Source organism: Eschrichtius robustus, chromosome 4 (assembly GCF_028021215.1).
Source record: "Eschrichtius robustus isolate mEscRob2 chromosome 4, mEscRob2.pri, whole genome shotgun sequence".
In the NCBI taxonomy this organism is placed as follows: domain Eukaryota; kingdom Metazoa; phylum Chordata; class Mammalia; order Artiodactyla; family Eschrichtiidae; genus Eschrichtius; species Eschrichtius robustus.
In genome coordinates, this window is record NC_090827.1 from 132,647,663 (window position 1) to 132,673,256 (window position 25,594).

The following is a 25,594-nucleotide window of genomic DNA, read 5'->3' on the forward strand; positions in this document are numbered from 1 at the left end:
ATAAAAAAATGAAAAGAAAAATATCTGAAACCTGCAGCAAATGTCATATTTAAAGGTTAAACATTAGAAGTACAATCATTAAGATTAGAAATAAGATACAAGACAGGGCTTCCCTGGTGGCACAGTGGTTGGGAGTCTGCCTGCCAATGCAGGGGACACGGGTTTGAGCCCTGGTCTGGGAGGGTCCCACATGCACGGAGCAACTGGGCCCGTGAGCCACAATTACTGAGCCTGCATGTCTGGAGCCTGTGCTCCGCAACAAGAGAGGCCGCGATAGCGAGAGGCCCGCGCACCGTGATGAGGGGTGGCCCCCACTTGCCGCAACTAGAGAAAGCCCTCGCACAGAAACGAAGACCCAGCACAGCCATAAATAAATAAATAAATAAATAAATAAAATTTAAAAAAAGAAAGATACAAGACAAGAATACCGAATTATCACCAGTAATACTCAACATTGTACTAGCTGTCCTGGTCACTGCCATATGAAAAGAAATGAAATAAACTGCACAAATGCAGGTTGCAAAGCAACAAAACTCGTTATTTGTACAATATGACTGACAACCTAGAAAATGCAAGGAAATCACTAAAAAAATATTATTCAATAAATAGAGGAGTTTAATAAGCGGTGAGATATAAAATCAATGTATAAAAGTCAATTGCTGTGGTTTATGTCAAAGAGTGTTTTTCCTACGTTTTCCTCAAAGAGTTTTATAGTTTCTGGTCTTACAGCTGGAGGAATCAGGCTCCCTGACTTCAAACTATACTACAAAGCTACGGTAATCAAGACAGTATGGTACTGGAACAAAGACAGAAATGTAGATCAATGGTACAGGATAGAAGCCCAGAGATAAACCCATGCACATATGGTCACCTAATTTATGACAAAGGAGGCAAGAACATACAATGGAGAAAAGACAGCCTCTTCAATAAATGGTGTTGGGAAAACTGGACAGCTACCTGTAAAAGAATGAAATTAGATCATTACCTAACACCATACACAAAAATAAACTCTAAATGGATTAAAGACCTAAATGACCCAGCAATCCCACTACTAGGCATATACCCTGAGAAAACCATAATTCAAAAGGACACATGTACCCCAATGTTCATTGCATCATTATTTACAATAGCCAGGACATAGAAACAACCTAAATGTCCAATCATAGATGAATGGATAAATAAGATGTGGTACATATATACAATGGAATATTACTCAGCCATAAAAAGGAATGAAATTGGGTCATTTGTAGAGATATGGATGGACCTAGAGTCTGTCATGCAGAGTGAAGTAAGTCAGAAAGAGAAAAACAAATATCGTATATTAACACATATATGTGGAATCTAGAAAAATGGTACAGATGAACCTATTTGTAGGGAAGGAATAGAAACGAAGACGTAGAGAATGGACATGTAAACAAAGGGGGAGAAGGAGAGGGTGGGACGAACTGGGAGATTAGGTTTGACATAAATACACTACCGTGTGTAAAACAGATAGCTAGTGGGAACCTGCTGTATAGCACAGGAAGCTCAGCTCGGTGCTCTCTGACGACCTAGATGGGTGGGATGGGGAGGGTGGGAGGAAGGTCCAAGAGGGAGGGGATATGTGTATACATATAGCTGATTCACTTCATTGTACAGCAGAAAATAACACAACGTTGTAAAGCAATTTTACTCCAATAAAAATATAATAAACTCAAAAATAAAAGTCAATTGCTTTCTTTTATGAGCAATAACCACTTAATATCCCCTATATATTATCAAGCAAAACTATAAAATACTTAAGCAGGAATATCCAAGATTGCCCATATGAGGTGAACAATCTAAGCCATCATTAAAGGACTAAAAGATGTCAATTTTTCTCCAACATTAATGTATAAATTCAATGTAATCCCAACCAGAATCCAAAGGAGTTTTACTTAATGGAAATTGACAAATTCTTAACTTCTTCTTCTTTTTTTTTTTTTAATATTTAAGCCTGCGAGATCTTCGTTGTGGCATGAGGGATCTTTTTCAGCTACGGCATGCAGGCTCTTAGTTGCGGCATGAGGGATCTAGTTCCCTGACCAGGGATCGAACACGGGCCCTCTGCATTGTGAGCACAGAGTCTTAACCACTGGACCACCAGGGAAGTCCCTGATTCTTAACTTCTTATGTGAAATATACACACACACACACACACAAGAATAGCCAAGAAAATTTTGAAAAATGAAGATAAAATAAGGGAGACGACTGTGCTACCACAAGTAGTTATGGCAATTAAACAATGTGTATATATAGTTTTAAACATCAGTATGATAAAATAAAAACAAAGTTAACACACAGACAACTGACTAGGAGAAAAAAGTTTCAACTTCCAGCTGATGAATGATTACTGATTGTATGTATATATGCACACATGTTCAGTGATTTTATATATATATAGTCACTATATATGTATTATGTTATGTATATATTCATTATATATGTAGTCATTATATATCTCTAGTATATATAAATTACTTATAAAAAGATAAACAACACGTTAGAAAAATAGGTTAAAAAATATGAATAGGTACTTAGAGATGAGGAAATTAAAATGGCCAATAAACATGAAACAAGAGGAACAAAGTCCTCTTTGGTTCAGATCAAACCAATAAGGTTCTATTGTTTTTTGTTCACTATAATGGCAAATTTTTAAAAGACCCATAATGTCAAGTAGTATAGGAAAGCGGATGGATCGATACTGACACAGTCATTTAGGATTGAGATTGTCAGTATCTACCAACTCTTGAGATTTCTAAACCAATTAACCCAGCAATCATACCTGTATAAATACAATCTGTAGAAAAATTGGCAATGAATTTCATGTCCATCAATAGCATATACTTGTTAAATTGCTGAGAATTCTAACAGCAATTTAAAATAAAGATGCTTCTATTTTTATTAAAATTTTCTAAGACATATTCTCCAGTTACTATTGCGATAACAAACTCTCCCAAACTTAGTGAATTAAAACAACCACCAGGAATCAGACAGGGCACAGCGAGACTGCCTGGTCTCTGCTCCAGGAAGTCTGGAAGGAGCTGCAAGGACTCAACAGTCATTCACTGAGTTATTCATCTGTGGTGATGCTCAACTACAGCCCCTACAAGGGGCCTCTCCCTTTGCCTGAGCTTCTTCAGAAAGTGATGATGGCCTCAGGATACTGCAATATTACATGGTGACTCAGGGCTCCAAAAGTAGATATTCCATCAAACGATGGAGAAACTGCATTGCCTCTCCTGACCGAGCTTCATAAGTCAGTGTCACTTCCGCCAATTTCCACTGTCACAAGCCTGCCCAGATTCCAGGGGAAGGGACACAGACCCTATCTCTCAATGTCAAAGTCACATTGTAAGAGCATGAAAGTACATAGAATATCATTTCAAAAGATAGATGGCAAACTGTTAAGAACTGTTAGCTCCGAGGAGTGGGGTGAGATTATAGCAGTAGTAGGAGATGGATGCGACCATTTGCTTTTCCTATAATCGGCTGGGACTTCACAATGAGTCCCCAGTTGAGATGTGTAAAGGACAAGAAGTAGTGTGTCTGGAAAACTGCATGCAAATAAAATGGGGCATGAGACATGATTTGGTGCCAATCAAACTACCTCAGCTAAATTTCTAAAAAGCAAGATCTGGTATCCAACCACTCAAATGTCAGCCACTGTGGAGATGAGTGGAAAACATCAAAATGGATGTCCTGATACTTGAGCCAGGCAGTCCAATCTGTGGCTAGACTTAGGTTGGTAAAGAAGCTGGGACCCTAACAACTCATGAGCTTCTATGCTTTTTGGTTTGTTTTGTATCACTTTAGCTTTCTAGTAAAAAGTCCCTTTAAAAAGTACAGTTTGTTCTCAACTATAAAAACAGAAAAAAAAGGATATTTTCTACTTATAAGGATCCTTTTAACCAAGTTCAACTCTAGATCTTGATTCAGATTACGGGTGGGGCTACAAGCAAGAATAAAGGAAGCCTGGTTTCATAGTGGGGTTTTCTTACTGAATTCAACCATTTTCAACTGAAATTACTTTTTGCATGTAGACTAAATCTTCAGTAGAAGTTTATTTTTAAAAAGTTCAGATTCATAACATTTTGTGGTGAATACCAAGACTTATTGTGAAAATACAGTAATCAAGACACTGAGGTAGTAGCATAAGGATGACCTTATGGAATGGAATACAGAGCCCAGAAATAGTCCCACATAGTCAAATCAATAGTCATTTGATTTTTGACTGAGATGCCAAAGCAATCCAATGGGGACAGGAAAGCCTTCTCAATAAATGGGGGGAAAACTGTTCATACATATGGGGCGTGGGGAGAACCCAATCCTTACCTCATAGCATATACAAAAATTAATTTGAGATGGATAACAGACATAGTAAAAGTTAGAACTATAAAGCTTGTAGTCTAGAAGAAAGCGCAGGCGTATATTTTTGTGACCTAAAAGACAGGAAGAGGACATGGAAAGCAATAAAAGAAAACAGTGGATAAATTTATCTTCAAAATTTAAAAATCCCTCTCTTAAAGAAATTGTTAAGAAAATGAACAGGCTATCCAGAAAGTAGAAGAAAATTACTGCAAAGCATATATTGGGATAAAGGAGTAGCGTCTAGGATATTTTTAAGAATCCGTACAACTCATTAATAAAAGACAAACAACCCAAAACAGGACACTGAGACGAAAGTCAAGTGATGCTCTGCGTAGAAAAACACCCAGACACTTGAAAAAATTACTCAATGCCATTGCCACCCTCATATTTTACCCAAACTCTGTATACAGTGAAAGAATCATTTAATATTTTTAAAAAATAACATTAATTGGCATATAAACATGCCCATTATAAAGAAAATCTGATACAAAAATAAATATTTCCTTCCTTCCATTTACCTCATCCTAATTAACTCTTCAAAAAGTATGGGTAATAATAATTCACACACACACCAAGCTGAGTTACATATAATTATGTTTTTATTTCACAGCCTTTTAAAAGTATAAACCACAAAGTATTTTGAAAAACAGACATGAAGTATCATTTAGCAGCCACAATATTAAAAAAATAAAGTGAAAGAATGAATTACACAACAGAATAAAATAATCTCTGCTGACTTTGACTAGGAACACATAATGTTCACTAGGAATGTTAAATGATTGGCACTACCCCTTTCCCATCACCAGTTATTACTAAAATCAATCACAGGATCTATTCCCAGGAGACCATTCCACTTATACCTACGTTCAATGTGTAAATGTCAAGTTAACATCTTGAATTTAGTTCCAAAATACCATGTTTCCTTTTCCTCTGGGAGACAAGTTCAATGGCGAGGTGGAACAGTGAAGACCATGGAACACCAAGCATGTGACTTACATGGTGACTCTAACCATCCTCCTCCCCATACACACACCCAGCAAGTTCTAAAACACAGGAAAGAGAAAGGTGTGTACTATGCTGTACAGCACAATAGACACTGGCCACATGTGGCTATTTACATTTAAATTATTTAAAAGTAGATAAAATTTAAATTTACCTCCTCAATCACAGTAGCCACATTTCAAGTGTTCGCTAACCCCATGTGGCTAGTGGCTACCATATAAGACAGTTCAGATATAGAACATTTCTGTCACCACAGAAAGTTCTTTTGGACAGCCCTGGATGTGGGAAGTGTTTCTTCTCCCTTTGCTGAGCCAGGATGTAGGCTGCATATGGAAGCAGTTCTGAGAAGCAATTCTTCCAGGATATTCCTAGATTGGTGGTGGAGTCCCAGAAGGGAGTAAAGTAGCCTTTCTTCACATAGATTACCCTCCCCGGTGCGTGAAAGGAATGATCTTTTTATGGGGATCAAATACACAACTAGATTCCACCAAAAATTTGTCAGGAAAATCAGAGAAGAGAGAAATGAAGCAGATGTGGAAGTAGCAAGGTAGAACATTCCTCATCCCATTTCAAACCTCCATGAAGAGATTATGTCCTCCAAGACAGTGTGCAGGTTCCCAGCATCTTCCTCTAGAAAAGCCTGATGGGGGCAAGGATGTTGGTTGAGAGAGAAGGGCAGTCCTGGTAAGTGTTTCATGAGAAAACCTAACACGTCTTCACTCTACTCACTCTCTCAGAGAACAGCAGTGTTGCTTGGAGTGTTGCCAGTTGTGAAGGAGCTACAGTTTTGACATGTTTCAAGCATTATGCTTCTTTACTACTGTATTTTGTATCCAGGGCACAGACTACAAGTTGTTCACCCAAGATCCACCATTATCTTCTTCCTTATCAAGAGAACTCAGATTTTTGTTGAAGGCAGTTATATGTCCAGCAACAAGAACTACCTTTCTCAGCCAACCTTAGACATAGCAGGAGCCAATGACACAGTCTGGCCAATGAGATGTAAGCAAAAGTTGCTGGGCTGCCGAAAGCTCTTTAAATGGAAGCGGACTCAAACTGGCGTGCTCTGTTTTCCCTTTGGGTTTCCTCCATCTTCTTGAGGGGAGCTGTAACAACCACCTTGGAACCTAAGGGAAAAGCCATGGGAACCTCAGGGGCCACCTTGACCCCGACATCTGTGAGCTGCTGAACCAACACCAGTACTAGCTGACCCCCAACCTCCTTGTTACACGAGAACAAAACGAAACCCCTACTTTGTTTAAGCCGCTGTTCAGTCCAGTAATTTCAAGATAGCAATCCACCTTGATTCCCAATAAGAAAATTTTTATCTGAAAGTAAAAAATATCTTGCCTGAAGAATCTGTACATATTCAAGTTCAAGAAACTTCATAGAATCATATTAATAAAACAAAAGTATATCTTGAACCCACCAATGCCTAAACAGACCAAAGGTGGGTGGAGGAAATAATCAGGATTACTGTGTAAAATAGCTGCTATTAAGGCAAATAAGAGGGGTTTTGGCTTAATCCATCAGGAAGTTTTTTTCTGAATGTCTATTATGTTCTCAGTGCTCTCTAAACACAGGTCTGCCCTTCTGCTTACTCAAATTCTTATATGTTAAAATGCTAACTACTCAGATAATTATTCAGATCATTATTTCATCTATAACTTTATTTTGTGTAGACAAAGTAAAAAATGGAGAATTGAGAATTGATTTCACTGATTCAAACGAACAAAAAATCAACATCAAAGATCTACAACTCAATGTTTAATTTTCCCTTTATGTGACACAGACAGCTGACAGTGATTTCCTAATGGTCCCAGAGTTTAAACTGTGGATCTAGCTTAAATAAGCACAAGTACCTCAGAGTAGCTATAAAAATAAAAACAGAGTACAGTATTCTGCAAGTACTTTCTATGTACTACATTAGTATTCTAAAAGTCTCTATATTAGTAGGTATGAATTAGAAAAAATAATCATTTCCCACTATCCTAAATGGTTTAACCATTTACAATGTTTAGAATTTTGGCCATTAAAAATTTTTAACCCTATTGCACTTATTTTGAAACTATAGACAAAATTGGAAACATGAAATGTCAAGCTAAAAATAGAATATTGCATATTTTTTACTCACCTAGTTCCAAGTTTCCACCCCTGCAAGTGAACCAAAAACAAATCCTGGCACCTTGTCCATTCCCAGAAAAGCCAGTGCATGGCACACCCTGGGTAAATTTTCTCTCTTATTCTGTGCAATCACACCAGATGGCATCAGTCCTGCATCCACAGCTGTGCCTTAAAATTGAAGTTCAGACATAGGAATCTACTTTATTAGACATTTTAGATTTCACAGGTATGATTGTGATGTCATTCTCATTCAACTTAAAATGGTTATCTTTCCAAATAGAACTGCAGATTCATTGCACTTACAAGTTTGGAAATCCATGAAACAATCGAGATTATCCTAATAAGATTTCAAGTCTTTTTAAACAGCTGAAATTTAGAAACAACAATGAAATAAGAACAGTTGAAACAGAATACTAATATTATATAACAATCGAATTATGGCCCATTTCCTTATAATGTAAGAAATTCAACTCAGTTTCTAACATTGCTGAAGAGTCACTAAAAACCTCATATTGAAAATAAAATATAGCAATTTTCTATAATCAAGTTACACTTATATAACGAGCAAGTTATTTTAAATGTTCCTGACTTTTCAAAATGTTTTAATGCCTAGCTCATATGTACACTGTCTTCAAAAACAGACTTGGTGGAGTGATTGTCAGGACCAGGGTGTGGTCAGTGGATGGAGCAGCCAATATGTACAAGCCTGGCACCTAGGCCATTGTGGGCGTCAGAGCGCTAGATTAAAAATGTATACAGGTAGCACAAAATTTGAGTTCAAAAGTAGTTCTAATGTGAGAGATCGATCTATGTTGCGTTCTTAAAAATGATGATTGAATAAATGAATGGAACAGGGCAGCTCATGTAGAGAAGTCAAAGTTTCAAAAGCAAGACCTCTAACAAAGCAAGCGCAAAGCAGGAGATCAACAGCAGCAAGTTCTGAGAGCAAATGTGAGAATTCTTAATTCCCAGATTTTAGGGCCAAGTTCCAGGCAGAGATTGGGTAATAGGAATAAATATTCATTTTTGCCTGGATAAATGGGAACTTAGTAGTTAATGAATTAGATTCTGAGGAGGTTATAAAATGGAACTGGCCACAAGAGAGAAAGGCAACCACTCTTTTCGTAGGAAACTGAGTCAGTAGAACCAGCAAAGAGATTGGCTTAATACTGGGATGGCAGCAAACTACTCACCCTGAGTTCTCTATAGTCTCCTGTCTAGAAGAGTCAGGGGTGATTTAAACCTCTGGACACCAGTGGCACTGCTACGAAGAATAAAGGATTATAAAATCAAGACAAGCAGGTGGTTAAAACAATTTGCATTCTGGTTATTTATAAAGTATGAAGGGATTGTTTTCCATCCTTGTAAACTATTATTGCTTTTTTTCTTTTTTAATAAATTTATTTATTTATTTTTGGCTGTGTTGGGTCTTCGTTTCTGTGCGAGGGCTTTCTCCAGTTGCGGCGAGCGGGGGCCCCTCTTCATCGCAGTGCACGGGCCTCTCACTGTCGCGGCCTCTCGTTGCAGAGCACAGGCTCCAGATGCGCAGGCTCAGTAGTTGTGGCTCACGGGCCCAGTTGCTCCGAGGCATGTGGGATCCTCCCAGACCAGGGCTCGAACCCGTGTCCCCTGCATCGGCAGGCAGACTCTCAACCACTGCGCCAACAGGGAAGCCCCTATTATTTCTTATTAATTACTCCCACACTCATCTTCAAAGTCCATATTAACCATACAACTGTATAACTACATGTCACTCCACAGGTGTCAACCAGTTAGAGAACTACTGTGCAAAGTACAATTTAGAATCACTGCAGTTGATTCTGAGATTCAAACTGGGAATTCAAATCGAGTCTTATTATACCTTCAATAGAGAGAGGTGTGTGTATGTGTATATATGTGTATATATATATATATGTGTGTATATATACATATATGTGTGTATATACACACATATATGCATGTACATATGTATATACACATATGTATTTGAATTTGCTTATGACATTATATTTAAAATAAACCACTCACTTCATTAACAACAGTTCTATTCTACTAAAGTGAAATAGGAAAGCAGGAAATTATCTGAATGTGTCAGGCCAAAACTTCCCCCATAAATATTCACATAAGTGAGACTATTTCTCCTTCTCTTGAATTATTAAAATAATTGTCTTCCACTTCACTTTCATATTATCGACTTAGGCAACACTTAGTGTTTCACTGTTTTTAGCCTTTCTACATGGTCTGTCTCTGTGCCTAAAATTAATAAATGTTTTCCGTGTTACAGTCACAACAGGGACAGCTTATCTTATCCTAAACATGACTGAACCCAGATCTTCCTTTATTGAAGACAAATTGTATCTGCATTACATACTTCAAGAACCCCTGCACTGTTTTCCAAAAGAGCATATTTATTAAAATTGCAATCACTTCTCACATCCCATTCTAATTTTTATGATCCTCTACCTAGACACTGTACTAGGTTAGGAATCAGTTTGGCTCCTTGGTTCCAGTAGAAGCTCACTGGTTCTGAGTGGGAGAGAGCCCTTTATTTCATTGCACCCATTTCCTCCATCCTAAGCTCTCACTTTTTAAAGGGCCTGGGTCTTCAAAAGTTTACCCAGGGACAAAGTGAAACCAAGGGTGGTCCCTGCTTACCATCGCAGAAAACGTCCGTCTCTGGTGTTTCCAGCCCGGTTACCCGGCTGTAACTGCATCCGCGGTCCTCCACACCCCAGCCCAGAGCAGCAGCTCGGCTCCAGAACTTGAGATGGCATAAACCGAGGAAAAAGCATCTGGAAGATAAAGTTATTTCCCAGACTAACATTGCCCAGAGCGTACTTAGGGCACACTGGTGAGCAGTTTACTCCTGCCCGTCAATCTTCCCGAAAAGGTTCTGATCACGTAGGACAGCCTACATTCCTCCTGTCCTTTTCCCGTTGCCCTACAACGCTTCAACTGCCTCTTTTCTCCAGCCCTCCATGGCAGCTCCAAGGAGTCTCCCAATGGCTCCCACTCTAACGCTCACCATCCTGCTGTTTCAGACTCTAAACCTACCGCCGCAGCAATCTGCAGGCACCTACGGGGCTGGCGTCTAGAATAGGAGTAGGGATCGAGAGGAAGAGGAGATTCCCCATAAAAAAACGGGCCACTGAGTCCTCGCTCCTTGGCACCGCCAGTTGAATCCCATTTAGCATCTTCAAAGCACAAAGATACTTAAAGCAGTGTTTGGAATACTTCGAGCGCGCCCTGTTTCTTCCTGCCTCCTGTCGCAAAGGTTAGGATGACATTCGATTTTGTTTGCAAGTGGCTGGACTGAATTATCCGAATAATTTAGTGCTGTACCCCTTGGGTACAAGATAAATTGCAGTTGGACTGGAAGAAGAGCTTGCAGGTGCTCAAAGCCATTCTGGCTCCAAAAGCTAAACTTCTCTCTTTTCTGCATCTTTCCCCGCCCCGGAAAAGCTTAGGGTCCCTCCCTAAGAGCACAGCACCAGCCCAGACCCCAGACACCCGCCGTCCCTGACATCCCCGCGCGCCGCGAGCCCCGAGCCTCCCGGAGGAGCGGAGAAAGTCGCCCCTTTGCCAACCCCTCCCACGCCCAAACGGACCTGCCAGCGAGGCAGCCGAGCCTGGCCCTCGAACCCGGGCGGCCAGAGAATCGAGGCCGAGACCCAGCCCGGTGCCCGCACAGCTCCATGCCCTCCTGCCAGTGTCCGCGCGGCGCCGGTCACACCCCTTGGTCGTGGGAGAAGCCCCAAGGCTCCCGGTGCAGCGAGAGGCGCCCGGGCTGGAGCGCCCCGGCAGTGCTGGCCACGGAGTTCTTCAGCTGCTTGATGACTACGAAGAGCAGCAGGAAAAGTAAGAAGAGCAGAAAGAAGAAGAGCGCCAGGTAGAGCAGAAAGTTGAGCTCCCACTCCATGCTGAAGGCGCCGGCGCTCAGGGGCCGTGCGCGCTCCGCACCCGTTGCCTCTGGCCTGCAAGGCGCAGCCTGCCGCGTCCCACCTCCGGTCTCCCCGCGCCGGCGCTCGGGCGCCTCGCCTTGGGCAACGGCTCCGGGGTCCACCCTCGGCCTCCTCCAGCTCGGAGGAAACGCGCCAAGGAGCTGGGGTAATCCCGGCTCCCACCCTCCCGGTAGGCACGACAGCCTGTCTACGCTGAGATCCTCTCCTGAGCTCTTGGAAACGCGAGCTGATTTTTCCAGGCTCAGCCTCCCGGAGGGTGTTAGGGCTGGTGTTTTGCTAATGATCTTAAGGTCTCCACCCGCAACATCCAGTGGGGTCTCTAGCCCCCTCCCTTCCTAATTAATTTGTTTCATTATTTTCCCTTGTTCAGGCTTTCCCAAAGGGCAGGCGATGCCATGGCCCAGAGACCCAAAAGTATCAAAGGGGACAGTGAAGGTGGGGTCTAAAGGGCTGTGGGATGACTTAAGGGCGCCTGAGTCAATGCCAGGTCAAGCTGCCTTGCTCTTCAGAGTTGCAGATGCACTCAGTATAGAGTGCACATTTTTGTGTATAACAATAGGAAAAAAAAAATGTTAGAAAAGCATTAGATTTATTTAGAAAAGCATTAAAGAGAAAATGCATTTCAAGTTATATTATACAAAGCCCTCCAATGTTGACTTAGAATTCAATTTCTTTGGTGGAAAACAAAAACAACACAACAATTTACTTAAAGTGCTCGCTTAAGCCCCTAACACCTCTCTGTAGTGGATTAAGATCACCCACAGCCCATATGGTGCAGCTCTGAAAGAAATCCAGTTGAATTCTTGCTGTGTAACAAATTACCCAAAAACTAAGTGGCTTAAAAAAACATAAACATTGGTCATCTCTCAGTTTCTGTGGGTCAATACTTTGGGAGCACTTAGGTGGGTGATTTTGACTTGGGGTTTCTTATGAGGTTCAGTCAGATGTTAGCCAAGGTGGCTGTCATCTGAAAGCTTGTCTGGAGCTGGAGAATCCACTTCCAAGGTGGCTCTTCATTTTTTGAGACATGCTCTTGCCAGCCACATGGCTGGCAAGTAGTGCTGGTTGTTGGTGGGAGGCCTCAGTTCCTTCCAATGTGGGCTTCTCCACTGGGCTGCTTGGGTGTCTGCACAACCTTCTGCCGACTTCCCCCAAAGCACAAGAGCTGAGAGCACTTCCCCCAGTGATCCAAGAGAACAAGGCAGAAGCTGCAGTGCCATTTATGGCTGGCTTCAGAAGTCATATACCATCACTCCTGCAGTATCCTATTGGTCACAAGGCCAGCCCTCTTCGATGTAGGGGTCCAAGGACATGAACACCAGGGGGTAAGGATCATTGGTGGCCATCTTGGGGTCTGGCTATCAAAGCTGCTAATGCAATGGGTTATCATTGCCCACTCTATAAGCCTCCAACTTTATTTCATTCTTTATTTGTGAAGATACAGGAGAGGCCCCTGGAATGAATTTGGGGAATAAGGCCTGACATACACATCCCGGATTATTTAATGGGCTGCTTATAATAAATGGCTCTCCCAGTGACGGCAGGGGGTTCAAAGAAGCAGGATGGTATGGAAAAAGCTGTGAACTGGAAGTCTCAAGGACCCAATTCTAGTCTCAGCTCCATGTGTCAGTGGTCACTTCAGCTCTCTGACTCTCCGTCCCCTCACCTGTAACACACCTTGCTTACCTTTTCCTTGGATTTGTTGTGAGGATCAAAAATGAGTGGGATGTTGAGTAAGAATGTGTTTTCCTAAGTAAATGCCAGGCACTATTATTATTCTTTTACTGAGAGTCCGCAGTGTTACAGACTGCTGTGCAAAATTCCCAGGTCCTAGGCCTCTCCACCAAACATCCTACTGTGTAAGGAATCTCTCAGATCTTTCAATCTCTCTCTCAATAACATTATTGATCCACCTCATGGGCAGTAGTATGCTGGAACTGGCTCAAAGTTTTTCTCAAAAATTTTGCAAGCCATTTGCTAAATACAGCTATGATTAAAAATTAAATCGTATAAACTTACAATTAAATTATGTTAACAAAGGTAATAAATACTCAAAACTCATCACTTCCTCATTGTCTCACCACATTTTACTATCATCTATGCACTTGAGATTATTTACATCTGTTGTAACTGTATGGCTGAAATGTTATACAGTAGTATGTTACTGTGTATTTCCAACTGTGCTCAGATGTCATGTAGTATCGTGAAATTGGCCACAGTAGGGGTATTTGCCCTGTGGAAATGTACAAGTGCTACAAATCAGGGCCAGAGAGCCAGTTGTTAAACACTTACCAGCATATCACTGCTCACAGAGTTACTGAGGAAAATTTGAAGTCTTATACAAGTAAAGCAGAGATCTGTGATTTTTTCTGACTACCCAGAGTCTACACACCTCCACTCTAGGCACCACATATTCCTACTGGTAGAATTTTCCATTGTATGTAATCTTGGAAAGAAGGTAGATCCCAATGACTGCTTTCCATTGCCACCTCCCGTTATGGAAACCAAGGGGGTCAGAGATATCTTTTACCCACTCCTGATACAGTGCAGGGAGGAGGGCAGGAAGAGCCATGCCAGAAACTCACCTGCATATCCTTGACTCCAGGACTCCGAAGCTTGGGAGCAGATGCAACAGGAGAAAATGTTTGGAGGTCAGCTGCATCTGGGTGGCAGAGGAGTTCCCAGGCCAGACCAGTCCCCGGAGTGATGGGGCGTGGCTCTTGCTGCTGCTTCCCTGGCATCCTTGACTCCTGCCCTTTTTCCAAACTGCCTCTTTTCTATTCTGTGAACTTCCCCTGGCTTTCCAGTAAATCTCCTTACTGCAGCAAAGCATGGTGGTTAACAGCAGCTTGCAGATGAGAATACTGCCTGATAAAGAAGGCATGACTTACTCTGCATATGTTAAGCACTCATTATCAACAAGGTGTTTGGTAGAAAAGGCATATGCCACTTGGCACATTGCCATCCAGATATCCAAGCCATTCAAGGATGGACACTGAAGCACAAAGAGGTTAAGTGAGCTGCCCAAGACCACACAGCTAGCAAGTGGCAGCCTGCATTCTCAACCCTTAGGATATATTACTTCACAGAGGAAAGTGCTCTTTTCTTATGCATGACTGTCAAATTAATGACTTTTTTTTTTTCTTTTGAGCATCAAACTTGAAAGAAACAAATTTCAAGAGACACATACCTTCTACTTATGTGCACCTCGGCTCCTTCCTTTAAAACCTTGAAGGTCAAAGCTTCAAATGAGCCAGTGTATCCCTGCAGAATGCTGGGGAAAGAGGCCAAGAAATGAGGATTTTATGTCACCAAGCTCAAACCCATTTCAGCCTGCCTAACCATAACTATTTAGATTATCCATTTATCTGAGCAGCTTAAATGGATTTATAAATATTAACTAATAAATCTTCATATTCACTCTCAATAGAATTTGTATTTAAAATAACATTGCTGCCACAAAAATAACTTATTACATTTATTAGATGCTCCCAATGCTTTTTGCCTCTGGTCATTTTTATATATCTCATAAGATGGTCTGAATTTCAGTTTATTTTATCACAAATGACTCCATAGGAATAAGACACCACCTTTCTCAGCCTAAACATGCATACTACATGGAAATCCATGTGAAGAAAATCCAAGAATTTTAAAAGCCAGAAAGGACACTCGCTGTAGATAAGAGTGTTACGGTTCCATTATCTAAAAAGAAAGCCGTGGTGCACACGTTGGTAAGGTGGAGGGAGGCTGTGTCACTGCAGTCCTATACCACTGCCCACAGAGTGGACCCCACTTGTGCTTTCACTTAACACAGAAAGCCTCATCCACCACTCAGAGGCAGACTTCCCACTCCTCACGAGTCTCAGAACAACTGCTCCTTGCCCCGGCCTGTGGACATCCATGGTGTGTAGCAGGATAGGGCTCTCCTTCCCTTTGCCTGCTTTGTCCTCCCACCCTCACCTCTAAAAGGGAGGGGGGTCTTTTATCATAACAAGCATCAAAGGTATCTATGGGAAGTGATTAATAGTAGCAGTAGAAGAGGTTGTCCTGTGAGTGTGCTTCTCTAAAGAGCCCAGAGCCCCAAGAAGACACTCAGGAAGGACTGTAAAAGTCTGCCAAGATCCCAGGATGGAACCTACCTGTTGGGGGTACCTGCTAGTTGGAAGCAGCTTCCCCAACACAAGGGCAGGATAAGAGCAGGAGACTAGAGAAAAAGAGATTTCCAGGTACCTTCCTGAGGCTGATTCAATTTGGCCTGAAATGAATCCAAAAGAAATGAGAAAAAGATTTTGTACCATGCTCTGGCCTCAAAATGTGTTACTGACCATGATTAGTAACACTGGGTCCTTAAGTAACTGTATACCTTTCCAGATACTGTGGACCATACAAATTGGGTTACAGGTTTCTGCTTAGATGGGATGTCTCTTAAAGTACCCATGCATGTGCTGGGGATGAGGTCCATACTCTATGGAGGTTTCCAGGTCCTAAGAAGCTATGTTCTAGCTAGTCAGGGCTTGAGTCAGTCCTAGTGATCCTGGCAACCCTTAATGGCTCCAAAATATCCATGTTCCTTTGACACCTCTTCTCCCTTGCTCCTGCTTCAAGTACAGATATAACACCATGTTCATTTCTAGGAGACACAAACTGGGCTTCCTTGGAATTGCCTCTGATTTATATATTTTATCACTCCTAAAACCCTCAAGACCAGAATTAGAAAATCTATGAGGGCTTCCCTGGTGGCGCTGTGGTTAGGAATCTGCCTGCCAATGCAGGGGACACGGGTTTGAGCCCTGGTCTGGGAAGATCACACATGCCGCGGAGCAGCTGGGCCCGTGAGCCACAACTACTGAGCCTGCGCGTCTGGAGCCTGTGCTCCGCAACAAGAGAGGCCGCGATAGTGAGAGGCCCGCGCACCGCGACGAAGAGTGGCCCCCACTTGCCACAACTAGAGAAAGCCCTCGCACAGAAACGAAGACCCAACACAGCCATAAATTAATTAATTAATTAATTTAAAAAAAAAAAGAAAAAGAAAATCTATGAGAATGTCCACTACTGTAGGAGAGAAAAGTGAGTTGTTCTACCTCAGGGAGTCATCTAAAGTTAATCAACAGTTATTGTAACATTCCAACAATAGGGTTTGCTCTCCACACCCTCACCTCTTTCCCCATTCCATCCCCAAAAGCCCCCCAACTTGGGCAGTTATGCAATGCTTACAAAATGAGATATGCTTCAAGAAATAAGTAAAATGCATGTGATAAGCTGCTTAAATCTGAGGAAACATTTAGAAATACCAGTGAGTCAGAAGGAGGGAAGGAAGGAAGGATGGAAGGAAGGAAGGAAATCTAAGGAAGAAATCTTTTTGAGGGGTATGTGGGAGATCATCCTATGTGGGTAGCCTTTGAAATCCAGAATTCGCCACTAAGAACAATTCTATGGAGACAACACAACCACCACCACAATTCTAGACACTGTCCTTAGCTTCAAATGTCTTAAAACACAACAGAAGATACCCAAGTCTGTCCAACATTAAAAAAGAAAAATGTTAAGTGACAGATGTGGTAATGGCCAAACACTATTTCTTTAATTTAGACTCTTTCCAGTAAGTCAGCAGGAACATTGGAGAAAGTCGATGTGACTGTGGCTGGCCCTAGACTTGATCAGTATTATGCTATGTAGCAAAATAAAAAGTCTGAGCATCATAGAGATCAATACATCCTTTGTTCAGCACAACTTTAATAATGACAGTGGTGAAACTGTCACCACTAATGGAAGGTCTGCAAAGCTTCTGTGTCAGCTGATAATGATCAGAGCTGTGGGCTTGCAGAAGCACGGACACACACACGAAGCTCAAACTGGACTGCCCCAAGAGAAAAAGGAATTAGAAAAAAGTAGAATTTTTTGTCACGCATGCTCCCTTAGTGAAATGACAACTTGTGAGCTCTAATGACACAACTAGGGCCTGCATTCCCAGATCTAGGGAGCCAAGCTGTCCTCCACGCACATGCAGACACCATAGTTCAGACTGGCAATGAACAGACTTGGGTCCCAGTTCAGTATACTTGACCCTATACTATACTGTACAGTGCTGTATTTCCAGTCCAGTGGACTTGGACACATATCTTGGCTTTGTTTCTTGCTAGCTGGGGGACCTTGGACACCACTGGTTGCCTACCGAGCACCTCATCCCTCTTTCTTCCTTGTCAATAGAATCCTGACTCTAGTCAGGTATCTGCCTCTTTCCCATGTACCCCATTCAACTTAAGAGGAGGCTTTTGGGGAAGTGGGTCCCTGTTGATCTAAAAGTCATTCAGAGAATATGACAATTTTTTTTTTGTACAGGAGGGGGCATATGCCCTAAATTGACATAATCTAATTGAAGAAGTGGATTATTAGTCAGTGTCCAAAAAAGAAAACAAAACCCCTGTAGGTATTTAAAATAGGGAAATTTAATACAGGGAATTGGTTACAAGGCTATTGAATGGGTAGGAGGAGGAAAAGAAGAAGGTAAAGTAGCACAAGATTATAGCCCCATGAGCTAGAGGAACAAAAGGGAAAGTAGAATTACAAAGAGCACATGATCACTGCTGCCCAGAGCCTGGGATCACTGTTGCCATAATTTACATCCAAGACTTCTCCTGGAAATTGCAAGCCTTTAATAGACTCCAGAATTCCAAAATATTGTATCAGACAGATTCTGCTAGTACAACTGTTGTCTAGGTGGGAAGACAGATTCCTACTGCTTTCTAATCCACCACCTTCCCAGAATCCTTCTCTTTTTATTTTTAATTGTGGTGAAATACACTTAAGAGTTACCATCTTAACCATTTAAGTGTACAGTCAGTGATATTAGTACATTCATAATGTTGTGCAACCATCTCCACCATCAATCTCTAGAACTCTTTCATCTTGCAAAATTAAAACTCTGTACCTATTAAAAAGTAACTCCCCATTTCCCTTTCCCCACAGCTCCTGGCAACCACCATTCTACTTTCTGACTCTCTGAAATTGACTATTCTAGGTAACTTATATAAGTGGAATCATACAGTATTTGTCCTTTTGTGACCGGCTTATTTCGCTTACATAATTTCCTCAAGGTTCATCCCTACTATAACAGGTGTCAGAATTTCTTTTCTTTGTAAGACTGAATAGTATTCTGTAATGGTTAATTTCATGTATTAACTTTACCAGGCCACAGGGTGTCCAGACGTTTGGTCAAACATTATTCTGAGTGTATCTGTGAAGATGTTTCTGATGAGAATAACATTTGAATCAGTACACTGAGAAAAGCAGGTTGCCCTCCCTCGTGTGGGTGGGACCAATCCAATCAGTTGGAAGACTGAAAACAGGCTGACCCTCCCACAAGTAAGAGGCCGGAATGCCTTCAAGCTGGGACATCAGTTTTTTTCCCTGCCTTCAGACTTGAACTGAAACTGGGTCTTCTTTGTCCTTGAGCTGCTGCTTTTCAAACTGGAACTACACCTTCATCTCTTCTGGGTTTCCAGCTCACTGACTGCGGACATTGGAACTTCTCAGCCACCATAATTACATGAGCCAATTCATTATAGCAAATCACATCTATCAAAAAAAATCGTATCTATCTATCTCTATATCTAGCTCAAAGTCCTATTCTGTTTCTCTGGAGATCCTTGACTAATACATATGCCATTGTATGTATATACCACTCTTATAAATATGTTTTATTTTGAGTAAAAAAAGAGCTATACCATATGATCTAAAACATTTAAATAATCTACTTTGACTATAGGTTATAGGAAGGCATATATATATGCCTCCTGAAGATCTTTTTAGCCAACCCAATATTTCCTGAGAAGCTTAAAAATTTTTAATGCAGCAAGTCACACTGCCATTTAGTATATGTGAAAAATATCTCTCCTCAGGGTTTTCTATATTTAGAGAGGCCAATTCCACTGTGGTTAAGGTATAGGCCTGGTATTATTGCCTCTGTGATATGTCATATTAGCAGGCCCGTTGTCATAAATACGGGTTGGAATCTACAACAGAAACTCTTGCTGAGAGACTAATGCCCCCACTAGGAAATATACCTGGATATTCCTTTTGTAACCATCACCATAAACCAGCCAACAAATGACTGCTTAACCAAGCCTCCCTCTGGCTTTTGCATCAGCTGTGAATCAATTCAAGGAATCTTCTAACCCTCCCCATGGAAATCGTTACTTCAGACTGGAGGCTGCTGGCTTAGGACAGGCAAAGCCTCTGTATCGCTTCACTCATACATGCTTTCTTTTAACTTAAGGGATCTGAGCACCTAAACACCAAGATGATTGGCATCCAGGAGACAGCAACCTTTAAAGCACATTTTCAAGAATTCAGAAGTTACGGATTATAACTTCAGCAATATAGAGATCGTCCTATCATTCTCTATGACCTGTGAAACCCTGTAAAAAGAGAATGTTCAGGGTGTGTGTGAATCTGGTGGTACTAGAATATTAATACCTTCACGAGGTTTTCTTTTGCTCTGTTGCGGATACCGTTGGTTGAGCTAAGTGACGCGATAACCGCAGTTACTCAATAATGAAAATGAAGATTTGTGACATCTGAAGGAAATGCATATTCCTGCCAGCTGTTGCACACCTGGCTCTTCTGTGTGCCCTTCCTAATCATGATCTCTTCATGTGGTGTACGGCTGAGCTGGTGGGCTCTGATTGTCACTAGACACCACCAAGAATTTTGCTTCTCCACCCACCCCAGCTGGTGGTTGAGCTGTTTCTCACCTATGAGAAGAGACGAATACACAACTCATTACACAAAACTCAGCACCTGCTACCAACATATTTTTTGGCTCTTCGTATTTTCTTCTATCTTGTGTATTTCGTTGGATGAAAAATAAAGTCTGTTGCAAGAAGAAAACAGCCATTTATCGGTTTCATCGTTTTGTTGATGCCTTAGTCATACTTGCCAGTATCATTTTTCCTCCTCCTTTTCCACATTTCTTCAGCTTTTCTGTTGTTGTGGAAAGAACACTGGTGGGAAACAGAAGGCCTGGGTTCTAACCATCCCATGCTAGCATAGCCATGTAACACTGGGCATGTCTTTCACTTCTCTATGCTTCTGCTTCCTAAATTAGGGGATTGAACATAATTATCTCCATGTCCCTTCTGGCTGCAAAATTCAAATGACTTATCATTTTTACTGCCAAAACCAGGGAGCGGTAGAAGAGTGAGATTATCTGGGTGAATTGCTCCCAGCTGCCACGATGATGGGGTAGGCTTGGAACCCAGGGCGCCTTCTTTCAGGAAAGCAGTTTCCTCTGGGAAGGGCCTCTGACACGTTAACAGAAGGGGTTAGTGAACCACTGCTCACCCCCCACCATGGCATCTTTCCTTTTAACTTTAAGGAAGCAGGGTTTTTCACATGTAACCAACATATCAGTGGCTCCCGAAAGCAACCACTTTTTCACTATGTGCAAATCATGAAGCAGGACTCAGTACAACATGGATTCCTTCAAAAGAGAAAACCACGCTACAGAGCATCACTGAACAACATAGAACTTACTGAAGGAAGAATTTAGACCACAGAGCTAACAAATGTGCACTGGACATTTCTGTTGCTCCCAAAGCCCTGGTTGGCTGTTTGGGCAACTTCAGCGTGCCTTCCTTTTATCCCTTTCTTCCCCAAAGTCATTATTTTCCTTCCTTTGCTTTCTTTGTTAGGCAGGAACCCTGAGTACCAACCTGAGCTAGCTTCTACCTGTAGGTTCATCAGATTCTCTTTTAAATGAAATTTCTGCCCACAGGAATTCTCCTATCAGTTGCCAAGAAGATATTTTCCCCTGAGTATTACACATAACTCTTTTTTTTTAGGTTATTTAGATTTATTAAGTATTTGTTCACATTTTCTTCACATCAGAATATTATTGAGTGTTTTTACATTTTCAATTGAAAATGCAAAAAAGCCCAAAATTAAGATTCATCATATTTGTTTAATTTTTATCACTAGCAATTTGATTATTAACAATTGTCCATTCCTGGATCTTCTCGCTTTTTTTTTTTTTTTTTAAATAAATTTATTTTTGGCTGCATTGGGTCTTCGTTGCGGTGTGCGGGCTTCTCATTGCAGTGGCTTCTCTTGTTGCGGAGCATGGGCTCTAGGCACGTGGGCTTCAGTAGCTGTGGCTCACGGGCTCAGTAGTTGTGGCTTGCGGGCTCTAGAGCGCAGGCTCAGTAGTTGTGGCGCACGGGCTTAGTTGCTCCGAAGCATGTGGGATCTTCCCGGACCAGGGCTCAAACCTGTGTCCCCTGCATTGGCAGGCGGATTCTTAACCACTGTGCCACCAGGGAAGCCCTAATATTTTTTTTATTGGAGTTATAATTGTTTTACAATGTTGTGTTAGTTTCTGCTGTAGAACAAAGTGAATCAGCTGTATGTATACATATATCCCCATATCCCCTCCCTCTTGAGCCTCCCTCCCACCCATCTAGGTCATCACAGAGCACCAAGCTGAGCTCCCTGTGCTATACAGCAGCTTCCCACTAGTTATCTATTTTACACATGGTAATGTATATACATCAGTGCTACTCTCTCAATTCGTCCCATCCTCCCCTTCCCCCGCCCCGTGTCCACAAGACCGTTCTCTACATCTGCTTCTTTTTTCCTGCCCTACAAATAGATTCATCAGTACCATTTTTCTCAGCCATAAAAAGGAACGAACTTGGGTCATTTGTAGTGATGTAGTGAACCTAGAGTCTGTCATACAGAGTGAAGTAAGTCAGAGAGAGAAAAACAAATATCGTATATTAACGCATATATATATATGGAATCTAGAAAAATGGTACACATAACTCTTCAACCTCTCTGATCAAGCCCAAATCATTTCCAAATAAGAAAGAATGTGAGGGAAAGACTACTGTGTTAAGAAGACCTCCCAGGTAGGCTGCTGAGGACAGGACTTCATGCCAGTGCAATTGCAGGCACTGTTTTTTATTCTCTTTCAGATTAGAGTGAGTAAAACTCCATTGTACAGGCTTAAAAATGAAGCTTTCTAAATCCCCAGCACCCTAAGAAAAAGGCTTTATTAGTTTTTATCTAATGTTGAGCAAAAATTGATCTCATCTTAAAGATTATTTAGTACTAAAGAGTATTGAGTGTTTTTGTTATCAAGCAGTTGACAGTCCATTATTTCATATTGTCTTTAACATCACCATAATCATTTTATGACAGTATTATAAAGCTAGTATATTTGGTGTGCTATTTGGTATTCCTGCTTTTCTAGTGAGGTTTACTCTGCCACGGAAATAATGGGACAACATTTGCTCTCAACGTCAGCACAAGCAGCATATTAATTTAAAGGACAATAGTTTGCCCATCAAACTATTGATGATCATGTTTGTAAAACATTTCATGCATAATGGCAGTGTGTTTCTAAAACTAGTCTACACACTGTGATTTTTTTTTAAACACCATGAAATTAAATAGTGAAATAAGCCTTGCAAAGATGTCAAAATTTTACTCTCCAGTTACTGGAATACATACGGGATAAAATAATCCTGTGTTTTGTAAGTGAACTATTGAATGAAAAACACTCTTTTTCCAAAGCTTTTCTAAAGGAAATAAACACACCAACTGTTTCAACTTATTGCTGTAGATACAACTTTGTCAAAATGTAATACTAATCTGTATATCTAGCATGTTTTAAAAGCACATAGAATTGAGCATTGCTTCATTGTAGAGTATGGTGATTAAGTCCCTGGGTTCTACAGCCAGGCTGCTTGAATTAAGAAGTCTTCACTTCCCTGACCAGCACGTGACCTCAACTCTGTGACTTAATTGACTCATCTCTTAAATGGAGGTATAAAACGATACCCTCAACATTGGGTTGTGGTGAAAATTAAATGTATTAATACATATAAAGAGCTTAGAACATTGCCCGAACATGGTAAGTGCCCAATAAGAGTTAACTCTCATTCTCATTATTATTTCACAAGTCAGGATGTTAACAACGCAATGACAGTGCCAATCTGTGATTACATAAACCAGCTGTAGAATTCATTTCCTACCTCACTAATCACACCTACCACTCTCCAGATCATGTTTGTGCTATTACATTTATAGTTTTTCTCTTTTTTTTTTTGCTATGTACAGTGCTTTTTATTTTTTGAATTTTATTTTATTTTTTATATAGCAGGTTCTTATTAGTTATCCATTTTATACATCTTAGTGTATATATGTCAATCCCAATCTCCCAATCCCACCACCACCAGCCCCCTGCCACTTTCCCCCCGTGGTGTCCATATGTTTGTTCTCTACATCTGTGTCTCTATTTCTGCCCTGCAAACCGGTTCATCTGTACCATTTTTCTAGGTATAGTTTTTTTCTAATGTTTAAATTTTTGATACATCTAGAATTTAATTTTTGGTGAGGTGTGATTCTACCCTTATTTTTTTCCATATGACTATCGTGTTTTCCCCAAACCATTTGTTCAATGAATAACTCATTTTTCCTACTACATTTCTTTATCTATTCACTCTCCTACAACCTTAGACCAAATCTTCAAACTAGGTTTCAATTATGCCTGAGGGTACATGAAGACTTTCTAAAGGGCACATGAGCGTGGTTAGTTTTATGCTTATGTACAGATCTTCAACTTCCACGTACTTTTTCCTAAAATCATTTGCCTAAGAAGATGCCAATCACCAAGGGTCTCTCTCTTTCTCTCCCTCTATTTTTAAAAATAGACTATTTTTTAGAGCAGGTTCAGATACACAGAAAAATTGAGTAGAAAATACTGTTCCATACACCCTCTGCCTCTACACAGGCGCAGCCTGCCCCACTATCAACATCCTCCACAAGAGTGCTACCTTTGTTTTCTGTTTGTTCGGTTTTATATTTCTTTATTTGGTTGTGCCGGGTCTTAGTTGCAGCAGGCAGGCTCCTCAGTTGTGGCATGTGAACTCTTAGTTGCGACATGTGGGATCTAGTTCCCTGATCTGGGATCGAAACCAGACCCCCTGCATTGGGAGCACAGAGTCTTATCCACTGCGCCACCAGGGAAGTCCCAGAGTGCTACCTTTGTTACAACTGATGAATCTGCAGTGACATATTATCACCCAAAGTCCATAGTTTACATTAGAGTTCACTCTTGGTGGTATACGTTCTATGGATTTTGACCAAAGTATAATGACATGTATCCACCATTATAATATCATACAGAATAGTTTCACTGCCCTAAAAATCCTCTGTGCTCTGCCTGTCTATTCCTCTCTCTCCCACTTATTCTCTGGCAACCACTGATCTTTTTACTGTCTCCACAGTTTTGCCTTCTCCAGAATGTCATATAGTTGGAATCATACAGCATGTAGCCTTTTCAGATGGGCTTCTTTCACTTATCAATATGTCAAGGGTCTCTTCTCATACTCTTCTTTCCAAATTTCCTCCCATTTTAGCAAGAAAATCATATCTCTTACCTAGTCTTAATTTTAATACTGTACTTTGCCAAATGAATAATCCTGTAAACCATTCCTTTAATCAAGGCACCATAACATATCCTCCCCCATCCATCTCATTAAGAGATACATTTCCAATAAATTTTACTTTTTGGGTGACAAGAAACATACCCTTGTCTGCTGAAAGGCTTCAGTGGCTCTGTCTCCCTGCCACATCAGGCAGCCTAGCAACGGGCCAGCTCAAAAATATGGTGAGGCAGCTTCTAGCTGATATCAGCCTCACTAAGCTCCAACTACAACTCTTTTCTAAGAAAGTCATCCCACCTCTAGGAAGCCACTGTTGTTACATAGTTAAACAAATGCTTCCTGTCTCTTCTCAATGCCCTAGGTTTACATAAGTGAGCTCCTGGGCCTAACCACCTCTCACGGTGGGATGAGAACTTGGGAAATCCTGTGTGCTCTTCTGCTGACTCTTAGATGTAAGACTTTCCATTAAGCCTTGCCTTACGCCCTCTCTGTGTATTGTTTGGGGGTATTAGTGCCAACCAGTAGTCATATAATAATTGTTTATCAGAATTCATAGTTTATGATGTTCTAATCAAATGCATATTACTGGTATTTATGATAAGTCAACCCAAAAGAAATTGTTGTACACATATGTTCATAGGATATATATTTGAGGTGAAGAAGCATGAC

General features: G+C 41.1%; 1 protein-coding gene and 1 non-coding gene across 4 annotated transcripts in view; both read right to left on the minus strand.

The window, feature by feature from the left end:
• Positions 1-2,055: 2,055 nt before the first annotated feature.
• On the minus strand, positions 2,056-2,128 carry TRNAV-CAC (transfer RNA valine (anticodon CAC)). The gene has a single exon. It is a non-coding gene; the product is annotated as a tRNA-Val (tRNA).
• A 2,917-nt stretch (positions 2,129-5,045) lies between these two features.
• The window catches only part of LOC137764326 (uncharacterized), a 52,009-nt gene continuing 31,460 nt past the window's right edge, over positions 5,046-25,594 (minus strand). Inside the window, exons 1-7 of one of the 3 annotated variants that reach the window (XR_011073960.1) lie at positions 11,124-11,807; positions 10,171-10,307; positions 8,709-9,171; positions 7,819-7,881; positions 7,526-7,683; positions 6,645-6,719; positions 5,046-6,518 (exon numbers count right to left, since the gene is read on the minus strand). Coding sequence is in view for 2 of the 3 variants with exons in the window: in XM_068543374.1 (XP_068399475.1) it covers positions 8,742-8,779; positions 10,171-10,307; positions 14,668-14,751 (259 nt within the window). In the remaining variant the exon portion in view is untranslated. Of the gene's footprint in view, positions 6,519-6,644; positions 6,720-7,525; positions 7,684-7,818; positions 7,882-8,032; positions 9,172-10,170; positions 10,308-11,123; positions 11,808-13,550; positions 14,346-14,667; positions 14,752-25,594 lie in introns of those variants that run through there. The other 2 variants (XM_068543374.1, XM_068543375.1) reach the window with 2 other exon arrangements.